Source organism: Pempheris klunzingeri, chromosome 5 (genome assembly GCF_042242105.1).
Source record: "Pempheris klunzingeri isolate RE-2024b chromosome 5, fPemKlu1.hap1, whole genome shotgun sequence".
Taxonomy (NCBI): domain Eukaryota; kingdom Metazoa; phylum Chordata; class Actinopteri; order Acropomatiformes; family Pempheridae; genus Pempheris; species Pempheris klunzingeri.
In genome coordinates, this window is record NC_092016.1 from 1,148,029 (window position 1) to 1,175,840 (window position 27,812).

Sequence of the window (27,812 nt, forward strand, 5' to 3'; positions counted from 1 at the left end):
TTACTTTTTATTGTCCAAACTGCTGACGAGAGCTGGCAAAGAATGCTGGGAGGGTTCTGAGGTTTTGCTGTTGTTGTTGTTGCTGCCGTCACTGTCAGTGATCTCCTCCTGTTTCTTCTCCACCACTGTCTCTGGAGGGTTGACGGCAGCCATCTTGTTCTCAGAGTTGGTGGTGGTGGCGTTGGTGGAGCCGCCTCCTGCGGGGCTGTGGTCGGGGCAGGCCGGCTCGGCCGTACCATTGGTGGTGGCAACAGTCGCAACCGCCGAGGAAGCTGGAATGTCAACCACCGGAGCTGCCTCAGTCTCCGGCTTGGCCGCATCCTCTGCCTGGAGACCAATCCCTGTGTCAGCCCCTCCCCCCGCCCCTGACCCCGCACTGACGCCGGACCCTTCCTTACCCCCCGCCCCTACACTGGGGCTGTTATCTGCCGTTAGGACCGCGCTGTCTTCCAGGACAGCCTGGCCGTCGGCGTCTCCTTCTGCTGCTCCTGCTGCTGCTGCTCCTGTTGTCTGGTTGTTCCCTGCGGTTTCGTGCTCCTCTTGTTTGTCGTTTCCATCGGCGTTACTGGTGGCTGAGGAACTCCCAGCCTTCACCTTCTCTACCGAGTTGGCTTCTGGTGCAGCTTCAGAGCCGACTGCACCTTCGGCACCGTCCTGGACTCTGGCACTGACGTCCTTGCCCTCTGTCTCTGTCAGAGCCTGGTTGAAATTGAAGGCTTGGATGAGGCGAATCAGGTGTTTGACCTTTTCCAGGGAGAGCTGCATCTCTTTCTGACGAGCCAGGATGGTGTTTTTGGTCTCCATGCATTTCTGATGGAGGAAGAACAACAACAGGGTGAGACTTGACACCAGGAACCAGATGTTATTGGTATGTACATGATCTGTATCTTCACTGCCACAGACCCAGAAAGACTGTGGCCCCAGTCAACAAGACTGGACTCAGGTCCTGAGTCTGTTCAGTCTGATGGAGACATGAACGTGATCAGATTCTGAAGTGAACACTGGGTCAGTTTAACAGGACTAAGATCTTCTGGACACTGAGACTCTGACGTGGACTTTAGAGACACCTGAGGAGGACCTGAGCTCTGAGGAGGACCTGAGCTCTGAGGAGGACCTGCCACTGGCTCGCAGACACTCATCTGGTCTGTGGAGCGTCTCCGGCGGGAGGCTGCTGAAGTGCAGCAACAGCCACCGACGATAAACAGAAGCTTTGAGTGTCTGAAGAGCAGCCGGACACAAAGTGACGTCCTCAGAGACTCTGAAGCTGCTTCTGATGGACAGAGCTAGTTAGCATGGAAGCTAACAGGCTAACAGCTGTTTGTCTGACTGATACTTAACACCGAACAGGTCGTCAGGAGTCAGCTGGTGTTCAGATAGATTACTGATTATTGATAGTCTGCTTCCCTCCATCCACACCACCTTCACCTCCAGGAGGCCACGCCCACTCAGGAAGTGGACACCATGTCAGACCTCTGGTCTGCAGCCTGCAGTGAGCCATCTGTAGCTACAGAGGATCTTTGTTCACACCCAGTCCGATCACGCAGTCTAAAGAACGATAAATTGCTCAGAGTGGCTCAAATAACATGTGAGACTAAGAACATTAATTTACTTGTAGACTTTGTTAACTTGTATATTCAGCTTTCTTTTATAATCATCAGTTTTTAGTGGCAGTTTGGTTAAGTTTAGGCACCAAAACTACTTGGCCAGGTTTAGGAAAAGATCATGTTTTGGGTTTAAATGATAAATCAGAAACAAATCAAACAGGCAGATACATTAAACACTAAATATCTTGTGTAATTAGCCACATTAGCTATTTACAAAGAGTGCAAACAGCATCTGCTCTAATAAATGTATGTTTTAATCTGAAAGGATTAAGTGAATCGTGTTTCTCACTCAGCCTGATCTAAGCTGTAACCTGCTCTGGGCTGTTTGATTGTGTTTTTCTTGTTACCGTTATGGAGTTGCTGAGCTGCTTGACTCTCTGCTCGAGCTGCTCTCGCTCCAGTTTCAGCTCAGAGCTCCATTTCATCAGCTTCTGTTTCTCCTCTTCTTTAGCTGCAGCACAGAGCAACAAAACAAGCCGGTTAGTCTCACCGGTGAACCGCCCACATCCATCCCGAGAGGAGAGGAGACAACAATCGAACGTCACCTTCTTTGTAAGCGATGTAGGAATGAACTATAGCCAGCGTGCCCGGCCAGGGAATGGCTTCTTCTTTCTTCAGGATCTGGGGAGTGAAGCTCAGAGTTGTCACAGCGGCAGAGACTCAGAAAAGATTTGAGGAAGGCAAATTTAGCCGCCACCCTGTGGTGAGGCCGGGAGGGGGCAAGCAATGGAGTGGATGGGTGTGAGATGCCAATTTTCACCGACACAATGAATGGGACAGAAGCACAAAAAAACAATACTGCATCATGTATATGCTTACAAAGGATTGAACAGTCCTAAAGTTCAGGACAGTGTGGCAGAAGGCCGCTCAGCAGAAGCAGATTTTTACAGTCAAGTACACCTACTGGCCCTGATCGGCCCCTCTCGGGACTGCGGTACCCCCTTCCCCCTGACTCAGGATCAGTCACGGCTGCTGCGGTTACCTGATCTTGACATTTTGGACAGATCCACATGCCTTTAGGAATGGTTTTCAGGGGTGGATCCAGGCAGTCCAGGTGATAAACACGAGAACACGTGTCGCACATGAGCAACTGGCCACTGCGTCTGCACACAGTGCAGAAATCCTCATGGATGTCTCCCTGTGAGGAAGAATTGGACCAATCAGTTTCCCTGCCCAACCGAGCCCCACCAACCATCTGTGGAGAGGCAGGGGGAGGCACCGTGATCGGGTTTGGTTTACAGTTGGCCTTGTTTTAGTGTCTAATGGACATGGTGAGTTAATTTACTGAGGCCACAGAAAAGTTACTTGACATCTGGGAGTTAGAGTGTGTTTGAGTAAGTAGATATTAATGGGCTACAGGACACTGTTCACTTTGTAAGGCTGAATCAAAGTAAAAAAATCAACTGATGACTGATGATTATCACATGGAGACAAACTAATGGACGTGTTTGTGGAGGTCTTGGGGTGTGAATGATCGACAGAGCTACTGGGCCAATAGGACTGTGTGTGACGGGGTTTCCAACCCTCTGAACTGTCCGTCTCCCCCATCATTACTTACATCCCCAGAGCTGGGGCTGGGCAGGGGGAGGGGGTGGACGGGGCTGGAGGGGGAAGTCGGGGTGAGGCTGCCCAGCTCCGGGACGCTGCTGTATTTGGGTGGGCGACCTGGGTGAAATGAGACAGACAACAAAGACGGAAAACAAAGAAAAAAGAAAGATGGAGAGGGGGGAAGAAAACAAAAACAAACAGTCTGTATGACATACCTTGGAAAGGGAGTCTTCGTTGGCTAGCATGAGACAGGGGAGCGGTAAGGGAGGAAGAGGAGGAAGAGGAGGAGTCAGAAGCACAGACAGCAGTGTTAGTGCAGGAGACTGGCTCCCAGCGAGCTGAAGCCGAGCACCAGTAACACCTACGCAGTCGGCTGTGAAGCATCTGTGTCAGACGTTAACACACCTGCAGGCTGTATTCACCCTCATCATTGGTTTTTCTCATATCTTGTTCATTAAGTTAAAATCCAGTGATTTATGACTCATCAGAGCCAACATGGCGTTTAAAGGAGACTTCCTGTATTTTTAACAGCAGGGTCCTCTCTGTCCACATCCTGGTATCTGAGTGACTGGTAGGTAGTAAAAGTGTTGGAACTGGTCCAGTAGATCACCTCAGCCAGCAGCCACCAAACGGGCTGCAATGGCTGCAACGTGATCCTTTGGGACAACTGCACCTGATCACAGTAGGTCCACTAAAAGAGCTTGTTTGATCCACTGACAGGCTCAGAGTGTTATTCTAAGTGTGTGACAGCATCATGGAAAGGATCCCTACAGAGAGAGACCTGGAAGATCCTTTTGGTTTAACCACAAACAGCACACACACCAGACTACATTCACTAAAACAGGGATTTTACCTGAAACCTGAAGAAAATTACTAAAGTTACTAAAAAAATTGGTTTGGAAATCAACAAATTTCATCATCTTAAATAAGACTTAAATAGGACTCAACACTTGCCCCAATAATCTCTTTGACTATTGAGAAGGACCCTACACAACCACACTTTAAATAAGAAGTAGAAAAGTCAGCCAGTCTAACGGATTTTAACCTCCTAAACAAGACCCACCTAAAAAGTTTAAGTGTGCACTACACTTATATTATAATATTTCCACTACTTTACATTGCGGTCGGACACCCCTTTATGACGGGGAACTGAAGCCTTTCTGTCTTTTCCATCGCTCACTTCAAAGCCACCAGACTCCATTAACAAAAAGAGTGATTCTACCTGGTAGAATATGAGAGTTTGCTGTTGTACCGCAGCCTTGTGCAACAAACTAACACGTTACTCTGATCCAACCTGAACATTAAAAACACCAAAGTTGCACAATAACACCAAAAAACAAACTGATCGAGGCAGCGGTAGACCAGCAACTCCTGCGTTCTGTGGGGTAAAATTACTGTTTTTGTCAATGGAGTCTGGTGGCTTTGGAGAAGGAGATATAAGGGTTTCAGTTCCATGTCGAAAAGGGCTCTGATGCAACGTAATGAGGTGTAAACACTCTAAATATAGCGTACACTTAAACTGATGTTGGCACTTTGGCACTTCAAATAATCCAAACACATGATCCCAGTGTGGCTACAGCCCTCTGACGACAACCATCTACTCCGAATTTAATGATGTGATAAGATCTGACACATGATTTTGTTTTTAGTCTTTTCTCCTGAAAAATGTTGAGTCAAATGTAGATTTTATAGAGAATATATTAGAGTTAGTCATTAAACAGAGAGTAACGTGGTCAGTGGAAGTTTCTTGGGATTCAATTTTAGTATTTTTAGGTGTGCAGTAAAAAGAAAAAAGAAAAAGCCAATCCACGTTAGTCATGTTATTCCCTGGAGTCGTGTTCAAGTTCGCACAAGTTACTCTGAATCTGAGCACTTAGAAACAGTACTGAAGTAAAAAAAAAAAAAAGATAAGAGGAAATTAGTGACTTTCTAAATTCCTACAATTCCCAGAATGCCTTTCAACAATTCAATTCAAACATCATCATCACCACCGAGGAGTCCCAGAGGTCACCGACGTATCGTACAGATCAGCGCCGGCTGCAGCTATGGATTATTTTCATTACAGATTGTTAAAGATATCAAATTATTAATAACCGATAACTGATGAGCTGACTAACTTTGCTGAGTTTGTGCTGTTTGGTGGTTTAATAAAATGTAGTAGTAAGAACTAGGAAGTGTCATTAAAGGGACAGTTCGGAGTATTAGAGGTGTGTTCGTCTGAGCTCCTCCACAGTCAGTGTGTCCCCTACAGTAGATGGAGGTCGGCACACCTCCAGTTTGGAGAAGCAGGCACAGATAACAGATTTTAGCATCCTAAATAAAGAGCCATTTTAAAAAATCTAAATCTTTTTAAATGTAAACTATACTTATTTACTATACTATATTTTCACTGCTTTACCACCAGACTCCATTGACAAAAACGGTAATTTAGCCTCACAGAACACAGGAGCTGCTGGTCTACCGCTGCCTTAATCAGTTAGTTTGTTTGTGTTATTGTGTGAATTTGGCGTTTTAATGGATAGTTCAGATCCGAACTAATGTGTTAGTTAATTGATTGAGGCAGCGGTAGCGGTGGTGAACTCTTGTGCTCTGCAATGTAAAATTGCCGTTTTTGTCAATGGGGTCTGGCGGCTTTGTAGAAAGAAAGACCGGCTTCAGTTCCCCATCAGAAATGGCTGTCTGAGGCAAGGAAAAATACTTTAAATACTCTAAATATAGCACACACTTAAACTAATGTTGATTTCTTTCTTAGGTGGCCTTTTTTTCCTGCCCCCCCACCATCCACAGCAGTACACTGATTAGCATCTGTGCCTGTTTCTCCAAACTGGGGGAGCGCCGACCTCCATCTACCGTAGGTGACACACTGATTGTGGAGAAGGAGCTCAGACAAACACACTTCTAATACTCCGAACTCTCCCTTTGAATGGAAATGCTCCATAAATTGTACAGTACTTGAGTAAATACACTTTCACGGCTGCTCGTGAGTTTCTGATGAGGCTCGTGTGACGTTAAACCCGACTGAAGCGACAGGAAGCAGGAAGCAGGAGAAGGAGGGAAGACTTGTTTTACAGCATGTCATTAGTACTGAGTAAGATGTTAGTCTCTATTCTGCTACTGGATCTACTGGTCTGCATGTATAACAGCACTGTACGGCATCTTAGCAGCTCCACATGGTTCTATTCTCACGCATCTTTGCCTTCATTACTGCTTCTACTCGTCTCTACTTTGCTTCTACTCGCATGCGGATCAGTATTTCATACGGACCTCTCTTCCTGGTCCCCTGGTGCAGAGGGCTGTTCAGGTAACTCACGGCGCTCTTTTTCCTCTGCAACGAAAAGACAAGACGGTGAAATATTAAAGGAGGTGTAATATATAAACACATTTAAAGCAGCAGAAGAAGAAACGCGGCCTGTTTGATCCCGTTAGAAGCTCCAACATCAGTTTAACGACCAAACAGCCTGGAAAAACGCTCCTGAAAGAGTCCCAGTTGGTCTTCGGGGTTCAGGCCTCGTCATTCTTTGCTGATGAGGCGCGATCTTCTTTATGACCGTCTGCCCGACAGGATTTGATTTGATCCCATTTGTGATTTCATTCAGATTTCTGTTTTCTGATCGTCTCTCCTCTTAAGTCTTTTTCTCTTTTTCTTTGCTCGCCTGTTCTACTTTAATTGTACATATTTGTCCTAACTGGTCATCATCTAATCTGCCTTCTGTATCCCACACAGACGTCCTTAACAGTCAATAACCATTAACATAACATCGAGGGCAACATGTTTGGTGTGTTAAAATCACCACACGTGTTAGAATGAGCTATAATATGTGCTGTGTTTATATTGAGCTGTAATTATTGATCAGAATCGTGGCAGATCAGCTTCATCCCCACCGACAAATGTGGTGTTCGTACCTCCGGCTCGAACACGGCGCCGCTGTACACTGGGTTGGCCGTCGTTCTCCTCTTCCTCTCCTGCCTTTTGCTCTGGATTTCTGCAATCAGAGCGTCAAAGTCGTGAGACAGAAACCTTCGGCAGCGTCGGGACGTAGACGAAGGTGAAGACGAAGGTGAAGACGAAGGGCATCACTTACCTTCCAGGTGGTCGTGTGTTACGAGGCCCAGAGACACCATGAAGGCCAGTTTCTAGAAGAGAGAAACAGTTTTAGGGATTTTTTTTAAAACCAGAAACTCGGGAGTCCGTCAGCGGTCGGGCCTCTTCAGTACTCACCTCAGGGTTCTCCTCCTTCTTGGCTCTGGGAGGAGGTGGTGGAGGAGGAGGAGGAGGAGGAGGAGACAGCGGAGGAGTGGAGGAGGAGGGGAGGCTGACGACGACCTTCTGCTCTGCTCCACCTCCTGGTTTAACAGTCTGCTGAGAGGAAGAGGAGACAAAGAGGAAGAGGAGACAAAGTGGAAGAGGAGACACAGGGGAGAGGAAGAGGAGACAAAGAGGAAGAGGAGACAAAGAGGGAGAGGAAGAGGAGACACAGAGGGAGAGGAAGAGGAGACACAGGGGAGAGGAAGAGGAGAGGAAGAGGAGACACAGAGGAGAGGAAGAGGAGACACGGGAGAGGAAGAGGAGACACAGGGGAGAGGAAGAGGAGAGGAAGAGGAGACACAGAGGAGAGGAAGAGGAGACAAAGAGGAAGAGGAGACACAGGGGAGAGGAAGAGGAGACAAAGAGGAAGAGGAGACACAGGGGAGAGGAAGAGGAGAGGAAGAGGAGACACAGGGGAGAGGAAGAGGAGACAAAGAGGAAGAGGAGACACAGGGGAGAGGAAGAGGAGACAAAGAGGAAGAGGAGACACAGGGGAGAGGAAGAGGAGACAAAGAGGAAGAGGAGACACAGAGGGAGAGGAAGAGGAGACACAGGGGAGAGGAAGAGGAGAGGAAGAGGAGACACAGAGGAGAGGAAGAGGAGACACAGGGGAGAGGAAGAGGAGACACAGAGGGAGAGGAAGAGGAGACACAGGGGAGAGAAGGAGGAGACACAGGGGAGAGGAGGAGGAGACACAGAGGAGAGGAAGAGGAGACACAGAGGGAGAGGAGACACAGAGGAGAGGAAGAGGAGACACAGGGGAGAGGAGGAGGAGACACAGAGGGAGAGGAAGAGGAGACACAGAGGGAGAGGAAGAGGAGACAAAGAGGAAGAGGAAGAGGAGACAAAGAGGAAGAGGAGACACAGAGGAAGAGGAAGAGGAGACAAAGAGGAAGAGGAAGAGGAGACAAAGAGGAAGAGGAGACACAGAGGAAGAGGAGACAAAGAGGAAGAGGAGACACAGAGGAAGAGGAAGAGGAGACAAAGAGGAAGAGGAAGAGGAGACAAAGAGGAAGAGGAAGAGGAGACAAAGAGGAAGAGGAGACACAGAGGAAGAGGAAGAGGAGACACAGAGGAAGAGGAAGAGGAGACACAGAGGAGAGGAAGAGGAGACACAGAGGAAGAGGAGACAGAGGAGAGGAAGAGGAGACACAGGGGAGAGGAAGAGGAGACACAGAGGAAGAGGAAGAGGAGACACAGAGGAAGAGGAGACACTTGTTACTGTGAACCTGAGCTGACTCTCTTAACCAGGCCAGTCGCTCCTTCATCAGCCTGAACATGTGGACTGGTAGGAGCTCTTACCTTGGGCTCAGCGGTCAGGCTGCTGATCTGGATCGGCTGGGCAGAACTCTGGGTGAGGACGGGGGCGATGCCGGGCGCCTGGGCGGGGCCGGCGAGGCGGGCGGGGGCGGCGGAGACCGGCGTGGTGATGACGATGCCGGTCAGCGGGGTGGAGCCGGTCTTGCCGCCGGACTGTCCGTTGACGATGCGGACCTGGTGGATGGGAGCCGCCGAGGGCAGCGAGGACGTCAGCTTGGTGGCCAACATGACGGGCCTCTGGAGCAGCTGGGGGGCCGCCATCATGGGCGGGGGAGGGGCCGGGGCGATCGGGACGTTGGTGGGCGTGGCCGGTTTTGGCCTGACCTGGTGACAACATACAGCCAATCAGAAAACAGCACTGACATGACCGGTAACCGCCGGGTAACACCACTGTGGAGCTCTGTCCCAGGATACTACTGATACTAGTACTACTACCACTGATACTAGTACTACTACTACTGATACTAGTACTACTACCACTGATACTAGTACTAATACTACTGATACTACTACTAATACTACTGCTCCTAGTACTGCTTCTGATATTACTAGTACTACTACAACTGATACTAGTACTAATACTACTGCTCCTAGTACTGCTTCTGATACTACTAGTACTACCACTGATACTAGTACTGATACTAATACTACTAGTACTACTACTGCTGATACTAGTACTACTACTACTGCTACTAGTACTGCTTCTGATACTACTAGTACTACTGCTTCTATCTAAACACAATATATGTAACTAGTACTACTATTCATGCTTATGATTTCAAAGTGTATAAAATATACTGATAATATATTTTTAAAGTTTTTGTGAGGCATTGTTTACTGTGACATGCTTCCCTGACTGTCAATCACAGTTATTAATCCCACTAATACTAAACTATAAATGCAGATTGGACCGTCATACCGGTAAAATATAAAATTCCCAGATTTGTCCATAACTTTCTATGACTAAAAAGTAAAATTTCCACAACCTACAAATGTAAAATAACATTTAAAAATTGTTTTACCTAATTTTTTTACATTGTTAATAAATGTTATGATATTCCCACACTTTCCCCAATAATGTATTTAATCCCTAGACTTTTCTAAATCCCATGACTTTCCAGAAATACACCCTGGAGCTATGAACTACGATCTGTTCAATATTTTACTTAAACATATTGAACTATTTAATGTACAAATCACCAACTGCTCATCTGCCTCTTTCATTTTTAAAACCAGCTTTAGTGCACGTTTGTATTAGATTTGTTCCTCTTATTCTATGTTGTAAATATTATTCAGCGATGCCTCCTCTTTTGTGGCCCCTCAAACTTGTGGTGTACCCCAAGGCTCCACCCTCGGCCCTCTGCTTTTCACTGTCAACATGCTGCCACTGGGACATATAATGCATAAATATAAAATTCTGTACCCCTCGTATGCAGATGACACACAAATGTATATACTTAAAACTTAAAACCAGTGGAGTAGGCAACTCTAATAATCTTTATCATGTCTGTCAGCTGAAAGTCCCTCCCTAACATCCAAAAACACCTCGTCCACTAAAGTTAAAACATTTACAAAAGTTATTCAAGCTGCGTTTTCCATCGTGTCTTTGTTTTTATTATTACCATTACTGTTTTGTATCTCTACTGTCACATATTTTATTCTTCATCTTGTCTGATTTGCTACGCCTCATGTCCTGAACAGTTTTTAACCTTGTGAAGCATCTGGTTTTCAAAAAGTGTTGTATAGACGAAGTATATTAACTTAATTATATTTATGTTTTTTGATTATGCATCAACATACCAAAGGCAAAATCCTTCTAATGTGAAAACCTAGTTACCAACTTAAACCAGCCTGGTTTACAGTAACATCCACCTCACATATTAGAATGAAATGCAACACAAGCTGAAGTTGGAGACACTAATTTCTCTACTACTCTCACTATCACTACTATTTAACCACAGACTGAATATAAGAAGTGGACGTAACCACCGTGAATCGTTAAATTTGTGGACGATTATTCTGAAGCCTCGAGTTTGGCTTCACAGGCGTCACCATCTTGGTTTTTTTTGGAGCCAGAAGTGACGTTAATTCCACAGAGACCTCAATGGGACCATAATTTACTACATGAACATCCTGCTGTGCTGAAGAAGACAGTAAACTAGAGACTGAGAGCAGAAACATGTTCACTGAGCTGATAAATCATTGACTTCCATCCAATCAGACTTCTGCTTGGAGCCAGTGGAGAGAATGCAGCTTTAAGGCTTCACTGTTGAGACCAGGAAGCTACGTCCACTTCTACAAACAGTCTGTAATAGTAATAGTGACGGTGTTGTTACGGTGCTGCCGTAGAAGCAGACAGAGCTCTCAGTGGCATTAATCAGCACAGATCAACATCAGCAACAGGTGTCCACTTAAAGGGTTAAAACACATCAACAGCCAGAAACACAAAATACCAAGAAGCTGCAGGAAAACAAGCTCTCACCACAAAAGGTAAACACACACACACACACACTCGTACACACACACACACACACACACACACACACATTCACAGGCAGGAAAACCTCTAATACAACCCGTCACAGGTCAGTTGGAAAATCAAAAAAAAGCACAACGAGAGGAGAGGAGATGAGTAGAGGCAGCACAGAGCAAACAATGTTTTAGTGCCACGGAGCAAGGCATGAGTGTTTGCTTTGGTGCACTGCTGCCCTCTGCTGGAGAACGAGCCAGTCACCTCATGTGGGCCACACACACTGGTCTGAGGGGGTTAGGGGTTGGAGGCGGGTCTTACAGGGACGCACCTGTGGCTGAAAGGTGGGTCGAGGCGTCAGTCTAGGAGGAGGGACAAACTGAGGTACTTTGATTGGCTGGGCGGTGGCGGTGGTGGTGGTGGCCTGCACCTGAGACAAAACCACAGCAGATGTGGATCCGAGCTGCTCATGTTACACCGTGATGTTACACCGACATGTCCGCTGATGTTCGGAAGCACTCTGGTTTCCATTTGTTGCCCTGAGTGGTTTTTGACCGACCGTGTGGGGAGCAAACTCTCCGAATCCGTCTGACGACGATTTAGCTTTTTAAAAATAAAATATATCTACATTCAAACGCAGATTTGTTTTTATAGAGATCAGCCGAAAATCCTGCTCACAGAAGAGGAAGTCTTGACCCGGACATCCGCTGGCTACACCAGAATCACCGAAACATTGGTGAGGCTAAATCATTTTCAGATGAGAGCCGATGGGTTTCAGGATTGGCTGATATTTAACCAGCCTGAAAACCAGCGCACATAAAAAAAACCAGGCGTGTGCTCGTGATACAAGCAGCATCGGTGAGCGGTTACCGTCCTCGAAAGGGAACCACGAGGACGTGATGAGCTACAGCTGCTCAACACTCGTTCAATCGGTTATTCTGAGCCTGAACACCAAAGTTCGACGTGTCTGCTGCTGCTTCACCACCAGATCTGTGCAGGTTCGCTCCTCAGGTGCGTCTCACTGATGTAACTGTAACCTGAAGCACTTATTTAGGCCTCAAGTCTGTTGTTTTGACAATACGCACGTTTGGCGCCCAATAAAAAGGCCCTGAATTACTATATTTATTTAAAATTGTGCAATCTAGGCTTTGTATTCGACGCCGCAGTAGCAACAAACTGCTTCTTCTGTTCTGTTTACGCTGTCGCACACACTGTAATAGTTACTAAATGTAACTCCAGTTCTGTGATAAGCTGCGTGGCTAGCCCTCCAACTGGCTTCTCTTACAGTTTGAGCTGTAGTGGATTAAACTGTGTATTTGACAGCAGGCTTCATGGAAAACAGATCTAGAACAAACACGTCGCAGGAAAACCAGAAGACCAGAGCGGACGGCAGCACGGAACCAGTACAGACAGTCGCTTCAGCGTCGCGCCGACGTGTCTGCTGATGTTTGACCGACGTGTCTGCTGATGTTTGACCGACGTGTCTGCTGATGTTTGACCGACGTGTCTGCTGATGTTTGACCGACGTGTCTGCTGATGTTTGACCGACGTGTCTGCTGATATTTGACCGACGTGTCTGCTGATATTTGACCGACGTGTCTGCTGATATTTGACCGACGTGTCTGCTGATGTTTGACCGACGTGTCTGCTGATATTTGACCGACGTGTCTGCTGATATTTGACCGACGTGTCTGCTGCACTTGCTGTGCTTCTGTCTGCTGTTATTGGACGCTGAGGCAGTGAGGACGGTGTTACATGACATTCGCTTTAGCTCCTCATCTCCTGTTTTACATGAACATGTGGCTATGTGAGTTAAACTGGACCCACGTGGCTGTTTAACTGGTCTGGTAGCAGTTTGGCTGCTAAGAGGCCACCACTCACACCCCAGCCTGCTCGAATAGTCATCATGTGATGAGAGAAACATCCTTCACTTTAAAACAGGGACACTTTTCGACTCTCTAAAACCCCCTGAAGTTAGTCTACAAACCCACATCTGTTAAAATGCTCGTCTACATTCGGTAGCTCTCCTCAGCTCTACAGATGACAACACAAACCGTACGATAAGTCAGATTAGAGGAAGACGATGGTGGTGATGATGGTGCACAGCGGCGGGGACAGGAGGGTCTTACCACCATGGCGTTCTTGGACACCAGTCGCACGGGCTCCGAGCTCTGACTGGTCAGCTTGCTGGCCACCTGCAGGTTGATGGGGGCGTTCTGCAAGTCGGGTTTGGTGATAGCTGTGGTTACCATAGCAACAGTGGCCGGGCGTTGTGGCAGGACCGAGCCGGGCAGGGCGGGGGTGGCGGCAGCTTTCAGCACCAGAGGTAGAGTCTTCGTGGTGAGGACCGGTGTAACTGTCAGGGTCTGATGGGGGAGAATGTAACCCGTGAGGCGGAGCAGAGGGAGATTAAAGGAGAACTACGGTGTTTCTAACCCTGGGTCCTCTCTGTCCACATCCTGGTGTCTGAGTGACTGGTAGGTAGTAAAAGTGTTGGAACTGGTCCAGTAGATCACCTCAGCCAGCAGACACCACACCTGATCACTAAAGTGGGCCTACTGTAACCACAAACAGCCGTTATATCGCTCTCTGCACACACACCAGACTACATTCACTAAAACAGGGATTTTACACAGGAGTTGCTGGTCTACCATTGTCACAATCAATTAGTTTGTTCATGTTATTATGTGACTTTGGTGCTTTAAAGGTTGAGTTCAGATCCAACACCGTACTTGTGCAACACACAATAACACAAACAAACTAGCAGATTGAGGCGGCAGTAGACCAACAACACCTTTGTTCTGTAAGGTAAAATCACTGTTTTTATCAATGGAGTCTGGTGTGCTTGAACAGAGCGACATATAACGGCTGTTTGTGGTTAAACCAAGAGACCAATTGTGCCTAATATATTATTGTATTTCTACTTACTTTCAAATATTTTTGTTGATGGTGAAGTTGAAAAAAGGGAATGAGCTGATACTTCTAGTGCATTTACATATTTTATACTATATAATTCATTACATTTATATAAATATTAGCGAGTCAAGGTTAAAAAGCTGTTGGTAGTTAGTGGGTGTTCATGTTTAGAAACAGATCATCTCTAAATGATCTACATAGGAACCAGTTTGTGAGGTGCAACCAGTTTTAAATGATGAACAGATGGTTCTAAAACATTTTGTGCTGCTGTACTTCTTCCTTTCTGCTATTCTCGTCACGTTCACTGTGTGAGTTAAGTACATTTTCTGGCTTCGTCTTCTGGCTTCCGGTACTTTTCTCTGCCGTGTGCAGCTTCATATTTAAAAATACATTCTTTTCTCATAAACAATTAACTGCACAAAAACGGCCGAAGCCTCTTCTGTGAATGTGAATCATAAAGCTATAAATCATTTAATTGAGTTCACTGCAGTGTGATATTAGATCTTCTCGGTCCTGATAGTGTGTGTGTGTGTGTGTGTGTGTGTGTGTGTGTGTGTGTGTGTGTGTGTGTCCTACCTGCTGCAGTCCTCCAGGTATCTGCTGGCTCTGCAGCAGGTTGGCCGGCTTGATGTCGCCGCCTACTGGAGGAGTTTGGACGTGCAGCTGCAGCTTCGCCTCCGGCTCCTGCTTCACCAGCAGCTCCTTCCTCAGCTGCTCCACCACCTTTTTCTGCAGGAGACGAGGAGGAGGAGGAGAGAAGAGGAGAGGAGGTGTTTACAACAGCAGCAGGATTTCAGCTGAATAACCTGCTTTGAATCACTTTGTATTAATCGCAAAACTTGTGTCATCTTTCTCGGCCATTTTGGAAGCAGGTGGAGAGAAAAGAGAGGAGGAATTTTTCTGGGACCTCATCTACAGTCCGGTGTAGTTCTCCATCTCTTAAAGGGTCATTCTGGTAGCATCTGACACCATAATGGAAAGGATCTCTATAGAGATAGACATTTGTTTGACCAGAAACAGCCCATATAATCGTTATCCTCAAGGCCACCAGACTCCATTGACAAAAACAGTAATTTTACCCTGCAGAGTGCGGGAGTTCACTGTGCTCCCACTGCCTCGATCAATCAACTAATACATTAGTTTGGATCTGAACTAAACATTAAAACACCAAAGTCACACAATAACACAAGTAAACTAACTGACTGAGGCAGAACTAGACCAACAAGTAATGTATTCTGCGAGGTAAAATTACCGTTTTTGTCAATGGAGTCTGGTGGTAAAGCAGTGAAAATATTCCAAGTATAGCGTACACTAACACAGATGTTAACTTTTCTTTGTGGGCCTTTTTTTAGGAGGCTAAAATCAGTTTTCCTGCTGTACACTGATTAGTATCTGCGCCTATTTCTCCAAACTGGGGGTGTGCCGACCTCCATCTACTGTTGGTGACACACTGACGGTGGAGAAGGAGCTCAGACAAGCAACTGTCCCTTTAGGAAAAATCTATTCCAGACTAAGAAAGTCTGGGAATTGAATAGATTATTGGGGCAAGTTGTGGAAAATCTGTCTTATTTAAAAAATAAACAGTTGTATATTTACCAAAATGACTGTTTCTGTGAATGGAGTCTGGTGTGTTTGACGAGAGCGATATCACATCTGGTTGTGGTTAAACTTTATGTTCCAACCAGTCATTTAGACAATATGTAAATATAGAGCCCAGGTTTAAAAATACCAGAATGACCCTTTAACATAACTCATGACTTTCAAACATGGCGGAGGGTCACATCATCCCATCCTCAGCCTCATCCTCTTTAACAGCTGATGTTATCCACTGTTTAAACTACTTATCCTGTCCCAGCATGCATCCTGCACCCACGTTTGAATAAAACACAGAATATCATCAGCCGGAAACGTTTCCTGTGAAAACACAAGTAGTCCTGCAAGTCCTCGACTCAGACTAATGGTTGAATTTTCAGTCAGAATGTGTGATATGGAAGAATAAACACTAAAAAATAGATGGAAGCAGAGCAGAGTCTTTGTACTGCTGCAGAAAGTCCAGTCTCTGATGTTACTGCATGAGTAAGTTCCCACACAGAGCAGCACTGACAAGCCTTTATTTTGAAGGCTCGCATGATGAGAACTGTTGCAGCAGCCAATTTAAATTAATATTAAGTTAGAGGGAAAATAGTGTTTTATAATCTGGGTCCTCTGTGTCCACATCCTGGTGTCTGAGTGACTGGTAGGTAGTAAAAGTGTTGGAACTGGTCCAGTAGATCACCTCAGCCAGCAGCCTCCAAACGGGCTGCAATGGCTGCAACGTGATCCTTTGGGACAACTGCACCTGATCACAGTAGGTCCACTAAAAGAGCTTGTTTGATCCACTGACAGGCTCAGAGTGTTATTCTAAGTGTGTGACAGCATCATGGAAAGGATCCCTACAGAGAGAGACCTGGAAGATCCTTTTGGTTTAACCACAAACAGCACACACACCAGACTACATTCACTAAAACAGGGATTTTAGAGAACAGGACACACTGATCACTGGTGTACTTCACTTTGTGTTATTGCGCCACCGTAACAACTATCATGTTGGATCTGACCTAACTCTAAAAAACACCAAACACACCAACCGACTGAGGCAGCGGTAGATCAACAAGTCCTGTGTTCTGTGAGTTAAAATCATTGTTTTTGTCAATGGAATCTGGTAACTCTGATTAAACTAAAACGATTTTAGAGTTCAGTGTTAGGTAATCTCCTTTAAGGAGGGAGCAGGACTGATCACCTGACTACACATCAGGAGGAGATACTCTTTAGAGAAGGTCAATAATCAATACTTGTTGCTCTTGTAACACTCTGCCCGGCTACCATCACTTCTCTGATCTGATTGGCTGCAACTGCAACTCATTATCAGACCAGAGAGAACGACAGAAGAAGAAAGCAGGGCGGCAGTACACATTGTGATATAGACTACAGAAGACACACACACACACACACACACACACACACACACACGAAGCTGGTGCTGACGTATGAATTCAGGACGAAAAAGATAAAGCATATCTGTTGCCTAGCAACACTTGACACTTAAGCTGCAACTTAGCGCAGTGACACACAACCATAAAAAGGCCTGCAGAGGGAAACCAGACGGACCGGTTCCCCTTTCGGAGAGCAGCTTGACCTGCAGCCTGCCCGTAATAATGTGCACAACTCATCCTGCTGCTCAGAGACGTTTCACCACGCAGGATTTGGCTGCCTGCGCTTACCGGCTCCTGGTTTTAAAGGATCAGTTCACCCAAATTGCAAAAAAAAAACCCCACAGTTTTCTAGGTAACCGCTGGTGGCGTCTAACCAAGCAGGAGTTTTCTTTGCCGAGGTTTTGAGATAAAGTCGCCACCCTGATCCACAGAATAATCCACAGACACTCAGGTCTGTGGATTATTATTAGCAGGAAACTGTCATTTTTCCAACACTGTGAGCACCACAAGCAACATCTATTCACCTGCATTGTTCTGCAGGTGTTTTAACTGAAGCCCAAAGCATCAACACAGCGGCATACCACCACACTCAGGAGGGGAAATGTGCGTATTTAGTGAAATGGTAAACCAACACTTTAATAAAAACATAATTCCCCTCCTACAGATGAGACAGATTTTGCATGTGATGAGGCAGTAGCCCCAGGGCAGGGGGGGGGGCGTTCACAGTGTGAAACAGTGCCCCGCAAGACAAATTATTACTACTTGTCTTATTCTATCGGGGGATAATCATGCCCCAGTGCAGTGCTGATCTCTGTAGGACTTTAACACTACATTTGTTCACATTTTGGCAAATTGGCTCCATCAAACGTGTCTGAATTAGCCGTTAGCAGCTCCTGTTTGCAGCGCACACGTGTGTGTTCAGACGGCTGTCACTGCATCACTGCCACACTGAAGAGAACCAAGAAACGTGGAGATTCTCAAGCAGGTTCTGCAGGTATGAGTAGCAGCTTTGTTCTGTGACTTCTAGGTGGATTTCTGGACATTTATTCACAATGGGGAGACACATCAGAACATCCTTGGGAGGTGTAAGTCACACTGAATCTAAAAATATGTTTATCATGTCTGTGTGTTCACATTTGACTGAGCTATGACTTTGAGAAAGTGCAATTTCAGCTAACGTCCTGGACGCACCTGTGCCTTTCACCTCTCTAGTACACTTTTTAATTGGGAAACTGTTCACATTTTATAGCAACAGAGTAACAGCAGCTGGTATTCGGGGGCTGCAGGGTTACCAGTGGGAGAACAACTATGGTCAGACAACAGGTTTTCAGAAGCAGATAAACTCCTCAGCTGGAACTTTTGCAGTTCAGCCGTCTGCAGGTTGAAACTCATCCACAGAGACGCTCCTCCAGGCTCTCATTTACCTTTACAAAACACCAAGTTTCAGCAAGTCCTCCACAATGAATTTCACCTGCTTCACCTTTGCAGTTTGTGGACCAACAAGCTGCTGCAATTCAACTGCAGGACAAAAAAAAAAAAAAAAAAATGAACCACCTGGATGAGCTCAGTCTGCAGCAAAACGTTCAGCAGGATCCCACCAATGGCATCGCTCCAGCCAGGAAAGCTGACAGTCACTCCACTAAAAGAGGTTTTTCAATGGCTTAGATTCTGGGTGGATAGTGAAGGCCCAGGACATGTAAATCTGCAACTTGTTTTAAAGGATTTCTTCATTTTGTTTTTAATCATGGACCCTATTTCCACATATCCTTGTGTCTAAATGGTACAAAAAGTGTTGGAATTGGTCCAGTAGATCACCAAACAGGCTGCACCTGATCACAGTAGATCCACTAAAAGAGCTTGTTTGATCCACTGACAGGCTCAGAGTGTTATTCTAAGTGTGTGACAGCATCATGGAAAGGATCCCTACAGAGAGAGACCTGGAAGATCCTTTTGGTTTAACCACAAACAGCACACACACCAGACTACATTCACTAAAACAGGGATTTTAGAGAACAGGACACAGGAGCTGCTGCTCTGCTGCTGCCTCTATTGGTTAGTTTGTTTGTGTTACACAAAGAGTGTATTGGATCCAAATGAACCCTTTAAGTCACACCATAACACAAACAAACTAATTGATTGAGACAACAGTAGACCAGGAACTCCCATGTTAGAACAAGGTAAAATCCCTGTTTTAGTGAATGTAGTCTGGTGTGTGTGCTGTTTGTGGTTAAACCAAAAGGATCTTCCAGGTCTCTCTCTGTAGGGATCCTTTCCATGATGCTGTCACACACTTAGAATAACACTCTGAGTCTCTCAGTGGATCAAACAAGCACTTTAAGTCAAGAGCTAAAGGAGCAATACAACACTTTTTGTATTTACCAGTCATGTAGACAGCAGAATATGGAAAAAAAAATAGGGCAAAGGTTCAAGAATACCAAAGTCATCCTTTAAAGAATTGTTTCCAAAAATACTGAACTATTCCTTTAAGTGTTTTTGCCTTAAATCTGATGCAAACCCTCCATAATTCTGCCATATATTCATATAATTCACTGATGTGTGTTTGTTAGCGGAGGGAAGAGCAGAGCTGCAGCTAGCAGGCAGTGAATAGAGTAGAGGGACTGTTTCTCATTTTTCCTCAGTAATTCTCAATGATAAAAGCATTCATCCATTAACGTCACTCTCCTGCCTGCATTTCATTTGCATGCTAACATCAGCAGACTCGACCTGACAGCCGGAGCGCTGAGTGAGTGTAATTTGCCGTTGAGACAGCGTTGTGGTGATTGTCTGAAGACACCTTGAATTGTTGTGTACACAGTCTGTGAGCACAAATACAAACCAAGCTTTCTGTTTTTACTGATAATCTGCTTATTGTGTCCTCAGCATATTTCAAAAGCACATTCAGAGACACCCACCAGCGTCTGTACACCTTCCAGAGCCCACTAGTGTTCCTACAAGCAGCTTTAAAAGACACTAATTCTTATTGTACAACTAGTGGTCCTAATCCTACACTTATCTCTGCAAGTAGAGCAAGTACAAAACAGACATGAAAACAAACACCAGTCAAATATGTAGCGAAGAGATAAAAATAGGAGGCTGGTTGAGAGCGGTTAAAAATAAAGACACAAGACAGAAACACAACAGCAATGGCAAGAACAAAGGATTAAGAAAGATGAAAAGAGGCTCCAGACGAAAGGTAAAAGACAGCGGTTAGTAGTGACATCTCTGCCTGGACCCAACACAAACCAGCTGGTTAGCTGGTTAAGCATCATTAGTCAGTGGCACAGGCTCCCTGGTGTCCTAACAAGGTGAGCAGGTGATGACTGTTGGCCTTTTAGGATCAGATGGGTTTCTGAACGGACCCAACATGTCCAGGACAGGAGGCCCCCCCCGGTGACATTTCTTGTTGGAAATTTCTTGAAGTCAATCAGATGACCACAAAGAGACGCAAAACAACCACAGAGAGACACAAAACAACCACAGAGAGACACAAAACAACCACAGAGAGACACAAAACAACCACAGAGAGACACAAAACAACCACAGAGAGACACAAAACAACCACAAAGAGACACAAGACTAACAAAAAGAGACACAAGACAACCACAGAGACACAAAACAGCCACAAAGAGACACAAAACAGCCACAAAGAGACACAAAACAGCCACAAAGAGACACAAAACAACCACAGAGAGACACAAAACAACCACAAAGAGACACAAAACAACCACAGAGAGACACAAAACAGCCACAAAGAGACACAAAACAACCACAGAGAGACACAAAACAGCCACAAAGAGACACAAAACAACCACAGAGAGACACAAAACAGCCACAAAGAGACACAAAACAACCACAAAGAGACACAAGACTAACAAAAAGAGACACAAAACAACCACAGAGACACAAAACAGCCACAAAGAGACACAAAACAACCACAGAGAGACACAAAACAGCCACAAAGAGACACAAAACAACCACAAAGAGACACAAGACAAACAAAAAGAGACACAAAACAACCACAAAGAGACATTAAATGACCACAGAGACATTAAATGACCACAGAGACACAAAACAGTCACAAAGAGACACAAAACAGCCACAGAGACACTAAACAACCACAAAGAGACATTAAATGACCACAGAGACAAAAAGACTACCAAGATGCAGCATGACCTCACAGAAGCTTAACACGACCACAAAGACACACAAAATATCCAGACAGAGACAAAAATCAACCACAGACCTGCACATGACAGAAAAAACTACAGAAAGACGAGAAGAGATGTGACGTCTGATGATCTGAACCATCGATGTTTGGAGGCCTTGGATTCTCTCACATGAGTTTCAGAATAAAACGGCCAGATCCTCGTTTTACCGTCTTTAACTTCTTGCTTCCATTAACAGAAACCAAACCAGCTCTCTCTGAGTGTGTGTGTGTGTGTAATAACGTACCTGTTTCTCGCTGAGCGCTGTGATCTTTGCTTGAAGTTCGTGGAGCTGCTTCTTCAGATCTGCGTTCTGAAGCAGAACAAAAAAAAAAAAAAAACAGCAGTGAGTTCGTCAGAATAAACTCCCATCAGACTCCAGCTGCTGTGAACTGACTGCAGAGCTGTTCGGTCATCAATGCATCTGTGATTTAACCTGTGTGTGTGTGTGTGTGTGTGTGTGTGTGTGGGGGGGGGGGGGGGGGGGGGGGGGGGGTTACCTGAGGGTCCTGCTTCATCTGGGCAACCAGTTTCTGCAGAGGAAGAGAGGAGACGGTCAGAGACACTGATCACAGTGACGCCTGCTGGCCACACGGAGGAACTACGGCCAGCAGACATAAAGAAACACCAGAGTACAAGTACTTTAACTTTGTTATCTACCTGAATGTGTCAGTGTCGTCAAAATCAACTGACTGAATTAATTAGAAATGTTCAGTGCTTATAATTAAGATCTTTCTGTGCATCTGCTATTGTTTTCTGTTTTTAAAGACATTCATTTGCATTTCTTTTGTGAGAAGGTGAAGGAGATAATAGAAGTCAGAACGGGAAAAGAAAAACTAAAGCAGCTGTGCGTTGGTTATTTTCCGTCTCAAACTTTGCTGCTTCAGTTTCCGAAGCCTGTGGGCGGATTTCTGTCATGAGTGATACGATTTAAGAACATGAAGCTGGAAAAAAAAAAAGATTTAAATCAAAATGTGGTGAAGTTTGAAGGCGCCAAACGTCCGTCTGTGTCTGTGCAGAGACACCTGAAGCACAGACAGAGCTGCACAGACCGTTGCCATGGACGCAGCTTTGATAGCGAGAACAATAAAAGCATTTTTAAAAAAACATCAATACAACTCTTTTCTTTAGTCCGAAGCCGTGTGATTAACGGGACGACGTGCAGCAAAACAAAATGGATTTACTAGAATTCTCCTTCTATTTACGTGTGTTTCTAACTTTCCTCATATTTAAACGTGTTTCTTCTGTCACAGTGTTCTTCTTGTTTCATGAAAAGCCCTGTTGTTGAAGTGTGCTCTACAAATAAACCTGCTCTGCCTTACATTAATCCATTCCCACAGTTTTTTAAATCCACTGACGGCCCTGCGTTCAGTGTGATGTCCTTTTCCAGGTGTACACAGGTGACACACACACCTCTGTGTTCAAGATCAAGGAGCGTCAGAGGAAACCTGCTCATACTGGGGCTCCACCTTCAATCCAGTTAGTATGAATTTAATAGAATTTGTCTTTTTGGATCCACAAGTTGACTTTTCCATTAGAATTATCTCAGTTCAGAGCTATTGGAGCCATAGTCACGCTCTTCATTAGGTTTGATGCATGTCGCTCCTGTATGAACTCGGTGTGGGATGTCCCGGGATACATGGGGGAGGATTTGAATGTCAAATGTTATTCTGCCAGCACGCCGTTCCTCAGGTGTGAGGGAGGTCTGTGCCGGGTCTACTTCAGGAGCCAAGATGGCGCCGGTTCAGGACAGATGGACGATTGAAGAGACGTGGAAACAGCGCTGGAGGCCCCGTTCATGCTCAGTGGAGCATTAAGGCAAACAAAAGCTCAACTTCCCGGGTATAAAAGCACCCAGATCTCCTGAGATAGAGCCTGGCTCACTGGTGTCTCACTTCCTGTTAGCCCTCCGCTAACTTCCTGTTAGCCCCTGCTAACTTCCTGTTAGCCCCTGCTAACTTCCTGTTAGCCTCCCTGCTAAGTTGAATGGGGTGAAAATGATGTAATCTTCTGATGGAAACGAGTCATTTCACAGGTTGTGATGCTCAAAATAAAAATCTACCCTCTAACTTCCAGGCTAAAAAACAACGAGACGCCATCGCTGTAATTACACAGTTTGGCCTCAGAGCCCGGAGACGTTCCCGACGTGTTTATTTTTGCCACTCACTTTTTTAAAGTCATGTTTTCTGAAGGTATCATCATCTTTAATCTCCTGAGATGTTTGAATCGTGGCTCAGCCAGGTGGAGCTCTTTGTGACCTTGTCTTGAGCTGCTTAAACGTTTATATTTCAGTATCTAGAGGCTTAGATACACTCAGAGGAGTCCGTCTCCTTCACAGCCCCAACAGGAAGTGACAGAGATGCTCACTTCCTGTTAGATCAGGTGCTGATTTGATGACATCAGACCAAACTCCTGACTGTTGTTTTAAACGGCGCTCTGTGTGACAGACCTGTTTATTCTCTAACAGGTGAGGACTGCACAGCACACCTGGCTACGGCAGCTCAGCTGGTCCAAAAAGGCCAAACGATCCCTGAAGTCGGGTCGGATCCATGTGGGATCATGTTCCCGCCACAAACCAACCGGACCAGAGTTTGTTTATAACAAGTCGGACACCAGCTAGTCATCAAGGTCCAAACCAACCCACCTGTTCTAACCAGACTAACCCACCTGTTCTAACCAGACTAACCCACCTGTTCTATAACCAGACTAACCCACCTGTTCTAACCAGACTAACTCACCTGTTCTAACCAGACTAACCCACCTGTTCTAACCAGACTAACCCACCTGTTCTATAACCACACTAACCCACCTGTTCTAACCAGACTAACCCACCTGTTCTATAACCAGACTAACCCACCTGCTCTATAACCAGACTAACCCACCTGTTCTAACCAGACTAACTCACCTGTTCTATAACCAGACTAACTCACCTGTTCTATAACCAGACTAACTCACCTGTTCTAACCAGACTAACCCACCTGTTCTAACCAAACTAACTCACCTGTTCTAACCAGACTAACCCACCTGTTCTAACCAGACTAACCCACCTGCTCTATAACCAGACTAACCCACCTGTTCTAACCAGACTAACTCACCTGTTCTATAACCAGACTAACTTACCTGTTCTATAACCAGACTAACTCACCTGTTCTAACCAGACTAACTCACCTGTTCTATAACCACTCTGACCCACTAACCCTGCTGGACACACAGCGTACCTGATGGATCTGGATCTCCACCTTCAGGGCCTCCTGTAACGTCTGTAATTCCATCATGGATCCAGTCAGTCTGCCAGCTGATCGATCAGCCTGCACGCACACACACACACACACACACACACACACACACACACACACACACACACACACACACACACACACACACACACACACACACACACACACACACACACACACACACACACACACAGGTAAAGAAGAAAAGTCTAAACATCCAGTTCAACAGACATCAGCAGCATCAGGGCTGGGCTCCCAGCTGTTGCCATAGCAACGTCGTGGACAGCTCATATCAGGACTTCCTGCCTGCGCGGCGACGACTTTCCCGCCGAGGTCACACAAGGTCACAGGAAGTCAGCGAGCGGCGGCGTTAAAAAACACGACGTCATGTGTGCAGTTTTCCCGAACGGGTGGGTTCGGCCCATCGGTTCTGTTTCCATAGCGACCATCGTGGTTACCCGACATCGCCGACAGGCAGGCGTACGAGGCGGCGGGAGAGTTACTGACTTCAGACAGGTAACTTTTAAACTCTGCTCAACATTTGAACTCTGTTTTGGATTTCTGATAAATAAAACTCATTTCTACTGTTTTTAACATGTTTATCACTTAATCAGGTTTTTTTCTGGTGATTACTGATCTTGAATAATCATCTTGACTGCAAGCAAAACAGTCAAAGTTACCTGAATAAACGTGAACTTTTTATTTTAACATTAAGAATATTGATTTAATCCCGATGACAACGACGGCTCCCTTCTGTCTCATCATCCGTGTTCACTTCACGTTATTAACTTTAACGTCAAACACATCAAATCTAGAACGTTTACGATGTAAAAGTGGTTCCTGTGCTGATTAACGACGCCGTCTTATAGTTCTGACATCAATCAATCGTCGATACTCGACCTGATCAGCAGTCGGACCTACTGAGCACTAAACAGAGCGTACAGAAGATGTATTATTGTACTTAATATTTAATCACTAGATAATATTGATAGTTACCTTAACACCGTCTCCAGTGGGAAAACCATCCAACTGAAGCATTAAAGTGCCGCTGGAAACAAAACAGACCACGAAAAACAAGTTCAATGTTGTTAAGATGATTCATTAGGATTAAACTGCAAAGAATAACAATACTTTTTACAGTTTATGTGCAGTTATCAAACATGAAACACATTAATATCAATGTGTCTGAAGAAAGTTTACATTTAGAAACAATTTTAAAATACTTTTTAAAAGTGACATTAAAGGGAGCGAACTAGTTTTAACTTCTTACATTATTCTATTAACAGTAATAAGATTAATCACTGACTTTATTTATGAAATTCTAGTTTAACTTAAATTAAAACACAGTTATATGTAAGTTTTACTACTAAATTAAATAAGTTCCATGTGTCTTGAACAGGAATGTGTCAGTAAAGTAAAATGTTTACGTCCTTATTGTTCTATTACTGATTATTTTACAGTGTAAATGTGTATTTTACTACATATAAAACTCAAACACATTACATGTTGTTTGTGTTTAAAGTACCAAGAAGTAACTTAACTTCATTATAATTATTTCTATTAGAATTATTTCTACACTAAAAGAGGAGCAGGTCAGTTTAACTTATTTATTTTCATTTTATCTATGAAAGTTGTTTCACTTAAAAAAAGTCTAAATGTAACTTTGAATGTAAAATTCTCCTCTTCTAAAGCAGCTTAAATGGAACTTTATTTTCAACTTAAACTAAATCCTGTGATTATTTTTCCACGTTGTCGTTATAATTTGACTGAATCAGGTGAAAGGACTCACCACCTGGCTGTGGGACCGGACTCCACCCCTCTGTGCTGCCCTGTAAGACACAGCAAACACACACCGTTAAAGTACACCACACCTTTTCTTCTGCAGAGGATGTTTGTATCCGCTAAGCTTCTCTTTAATGCTTACTGGGTAACTTAAGTATTTTTAAACGTGGGCCCTATTGGAACATTTTGTGTACTAGCCAGCAAAAATGGGCTACAATGGCTGCACCTGGTCGCAGTATGTCCACTAGAAGAGCTTGTTTTAGCCACTGACAGGCTCAGAGTGTTATTCTAAGTGTGTGACAGCATCATGGAAAGGATCCCTACAGAGAGAGACCTGGAAGATCCTCTTGGTTTAACCACAAACAGCCGTTATATCGCTCTCTGCACACACACCAGACTACATTCACTAAAACAGGGATTTTAGCTCAGAGGACACAGGACACTGCTGGTCTACTTAGTTTGTTTGTAGTATTGTGTGTTACACAAATATTGTGCTGGATCCAAACTAACTCTTTAAAACACCAAAGTCACTCAATAATACAAAAAGTAACTGATGGAGGCAGACCAGCAGCTCCTGTGTTCTGTGAGGTAAAATTCTTGTTTTTGTCAATGGAGTCTGGTGACTTTGAAGAGAGCGATTAAATGGCTGTTTGTGGTTAAACCAAAAAACAATACTTACATTTACATAAATGTTGATTAAATATGTAACTGGCACATTGAAATAGCAGCTTTAGTACTAAATGTGACCACATTATTGATTGAAAAGTAAGTTATTGATGTGACAGAATGAAAGTTTAACTGGAAAAATGAGGCTCTTCAAACCGACACAGAACAGAAACAGACTCACTGTGTTTAACTAGCTGGAACCACAAACAGTGTGTGAGCACCAGCTGTAATACAGTCATGTAAATATGAACTCATTTGGTGTAAACACATCAGCTGTCTCATCCTGTATCTACAGGAGGGAGTTACTGAATAAGTACATTTACTCTACAACTGTACTTCCACTTTGTGAAACTTCAGACTTTTACTCCACTTACATATAAATGTTGTACTCCAATATCAGTACTTTCATAGTTTATTTAAAAGTGCAATACAGTCATAAAACATGGCCGCTAAGTGTAGTTAAAACTACATGAAGTAATGATCCTTTCCACCAAAGTCTCCCATCAAAGCGACGTCCTTTACTCTTCTGATACAAGAGTGGATTTAGTGTTTCCTGTAGTTCTACGTCTTTACAGGTGCAGACGTATTCAGAATCAGCAGTAAAAATAGAGAAGTATCATCAACTTTATGTACTCAGGCAAGTAAAAGTACACAACAGCTTCATGTGGTTAAAGCATCAGCAGTAAGAGAAGAGAAGAACACGAGTGCTGTCAGCTCACCAAACACAAATCTGTTGGCAGTTTGTGGACTTTTCTCCAATAAGTGATGACTTGATTGATCGCTGATT

General features: G+C 44.8%; 2 protein-coding genes across 2 annotated transcripts in view; both read right to left on the minus strand.

Annotated features, from left to right (window-relative positions):
- The window catches only part of LOC139200906 (small ribosomal subunit protein eS17), a 164,418-nt gene extending 147,667 nt beyond the window's left edge, over positions 1-16,751 (minus strand). The window contains exon 1 of the mRNA XM_070830080.1: positions 16,747-16,751. Within this exon, the coding sequence (XP_070686181.1) occupies positions 16,747-16,749 (3 nt within the window). The 5' untranslated portion in view covers positions 16,750-16,751. The remainder of the gene's footprint in view (positions 1-16,746) is intronic.
- On the minus strand, positions 1-27,812 carry phf21ab (PHD finger protein 21Ab). Its single transcript, XM_070830070.1, has 19 exons — positions 27,745-27,812; positions 26,367-26,406; positions 25,574-25,625; positions 24,560-24,649; positions 21,842-21,874; positions 21,589-21,654; positions 14,741-14,893; positions 13,378-13,614; positions 11,580-11,678; positions 8,761-9,102; positions 7,372-7,512; positions 7,235-7,286; positions 7,056-7,135; positions 6,417-6,477; positions 3,163-3,269; positions 2,587-2,742; positions 2,150-2,225; positions 1,952-2,055; positions 1-810 (listed from the first exon to the last, which is right to left on the minus strand). Exons 3-19 carry the CDS (start codon positions 25,613-25,615, stop codon positions 1-3), a joined length of 2,649 nt encoding a protein of 882 aa, XP_070686171.1. The 5' UTR covers positions 25,616-25,625; positions 26,367-26,406; positions 27,745-27,812.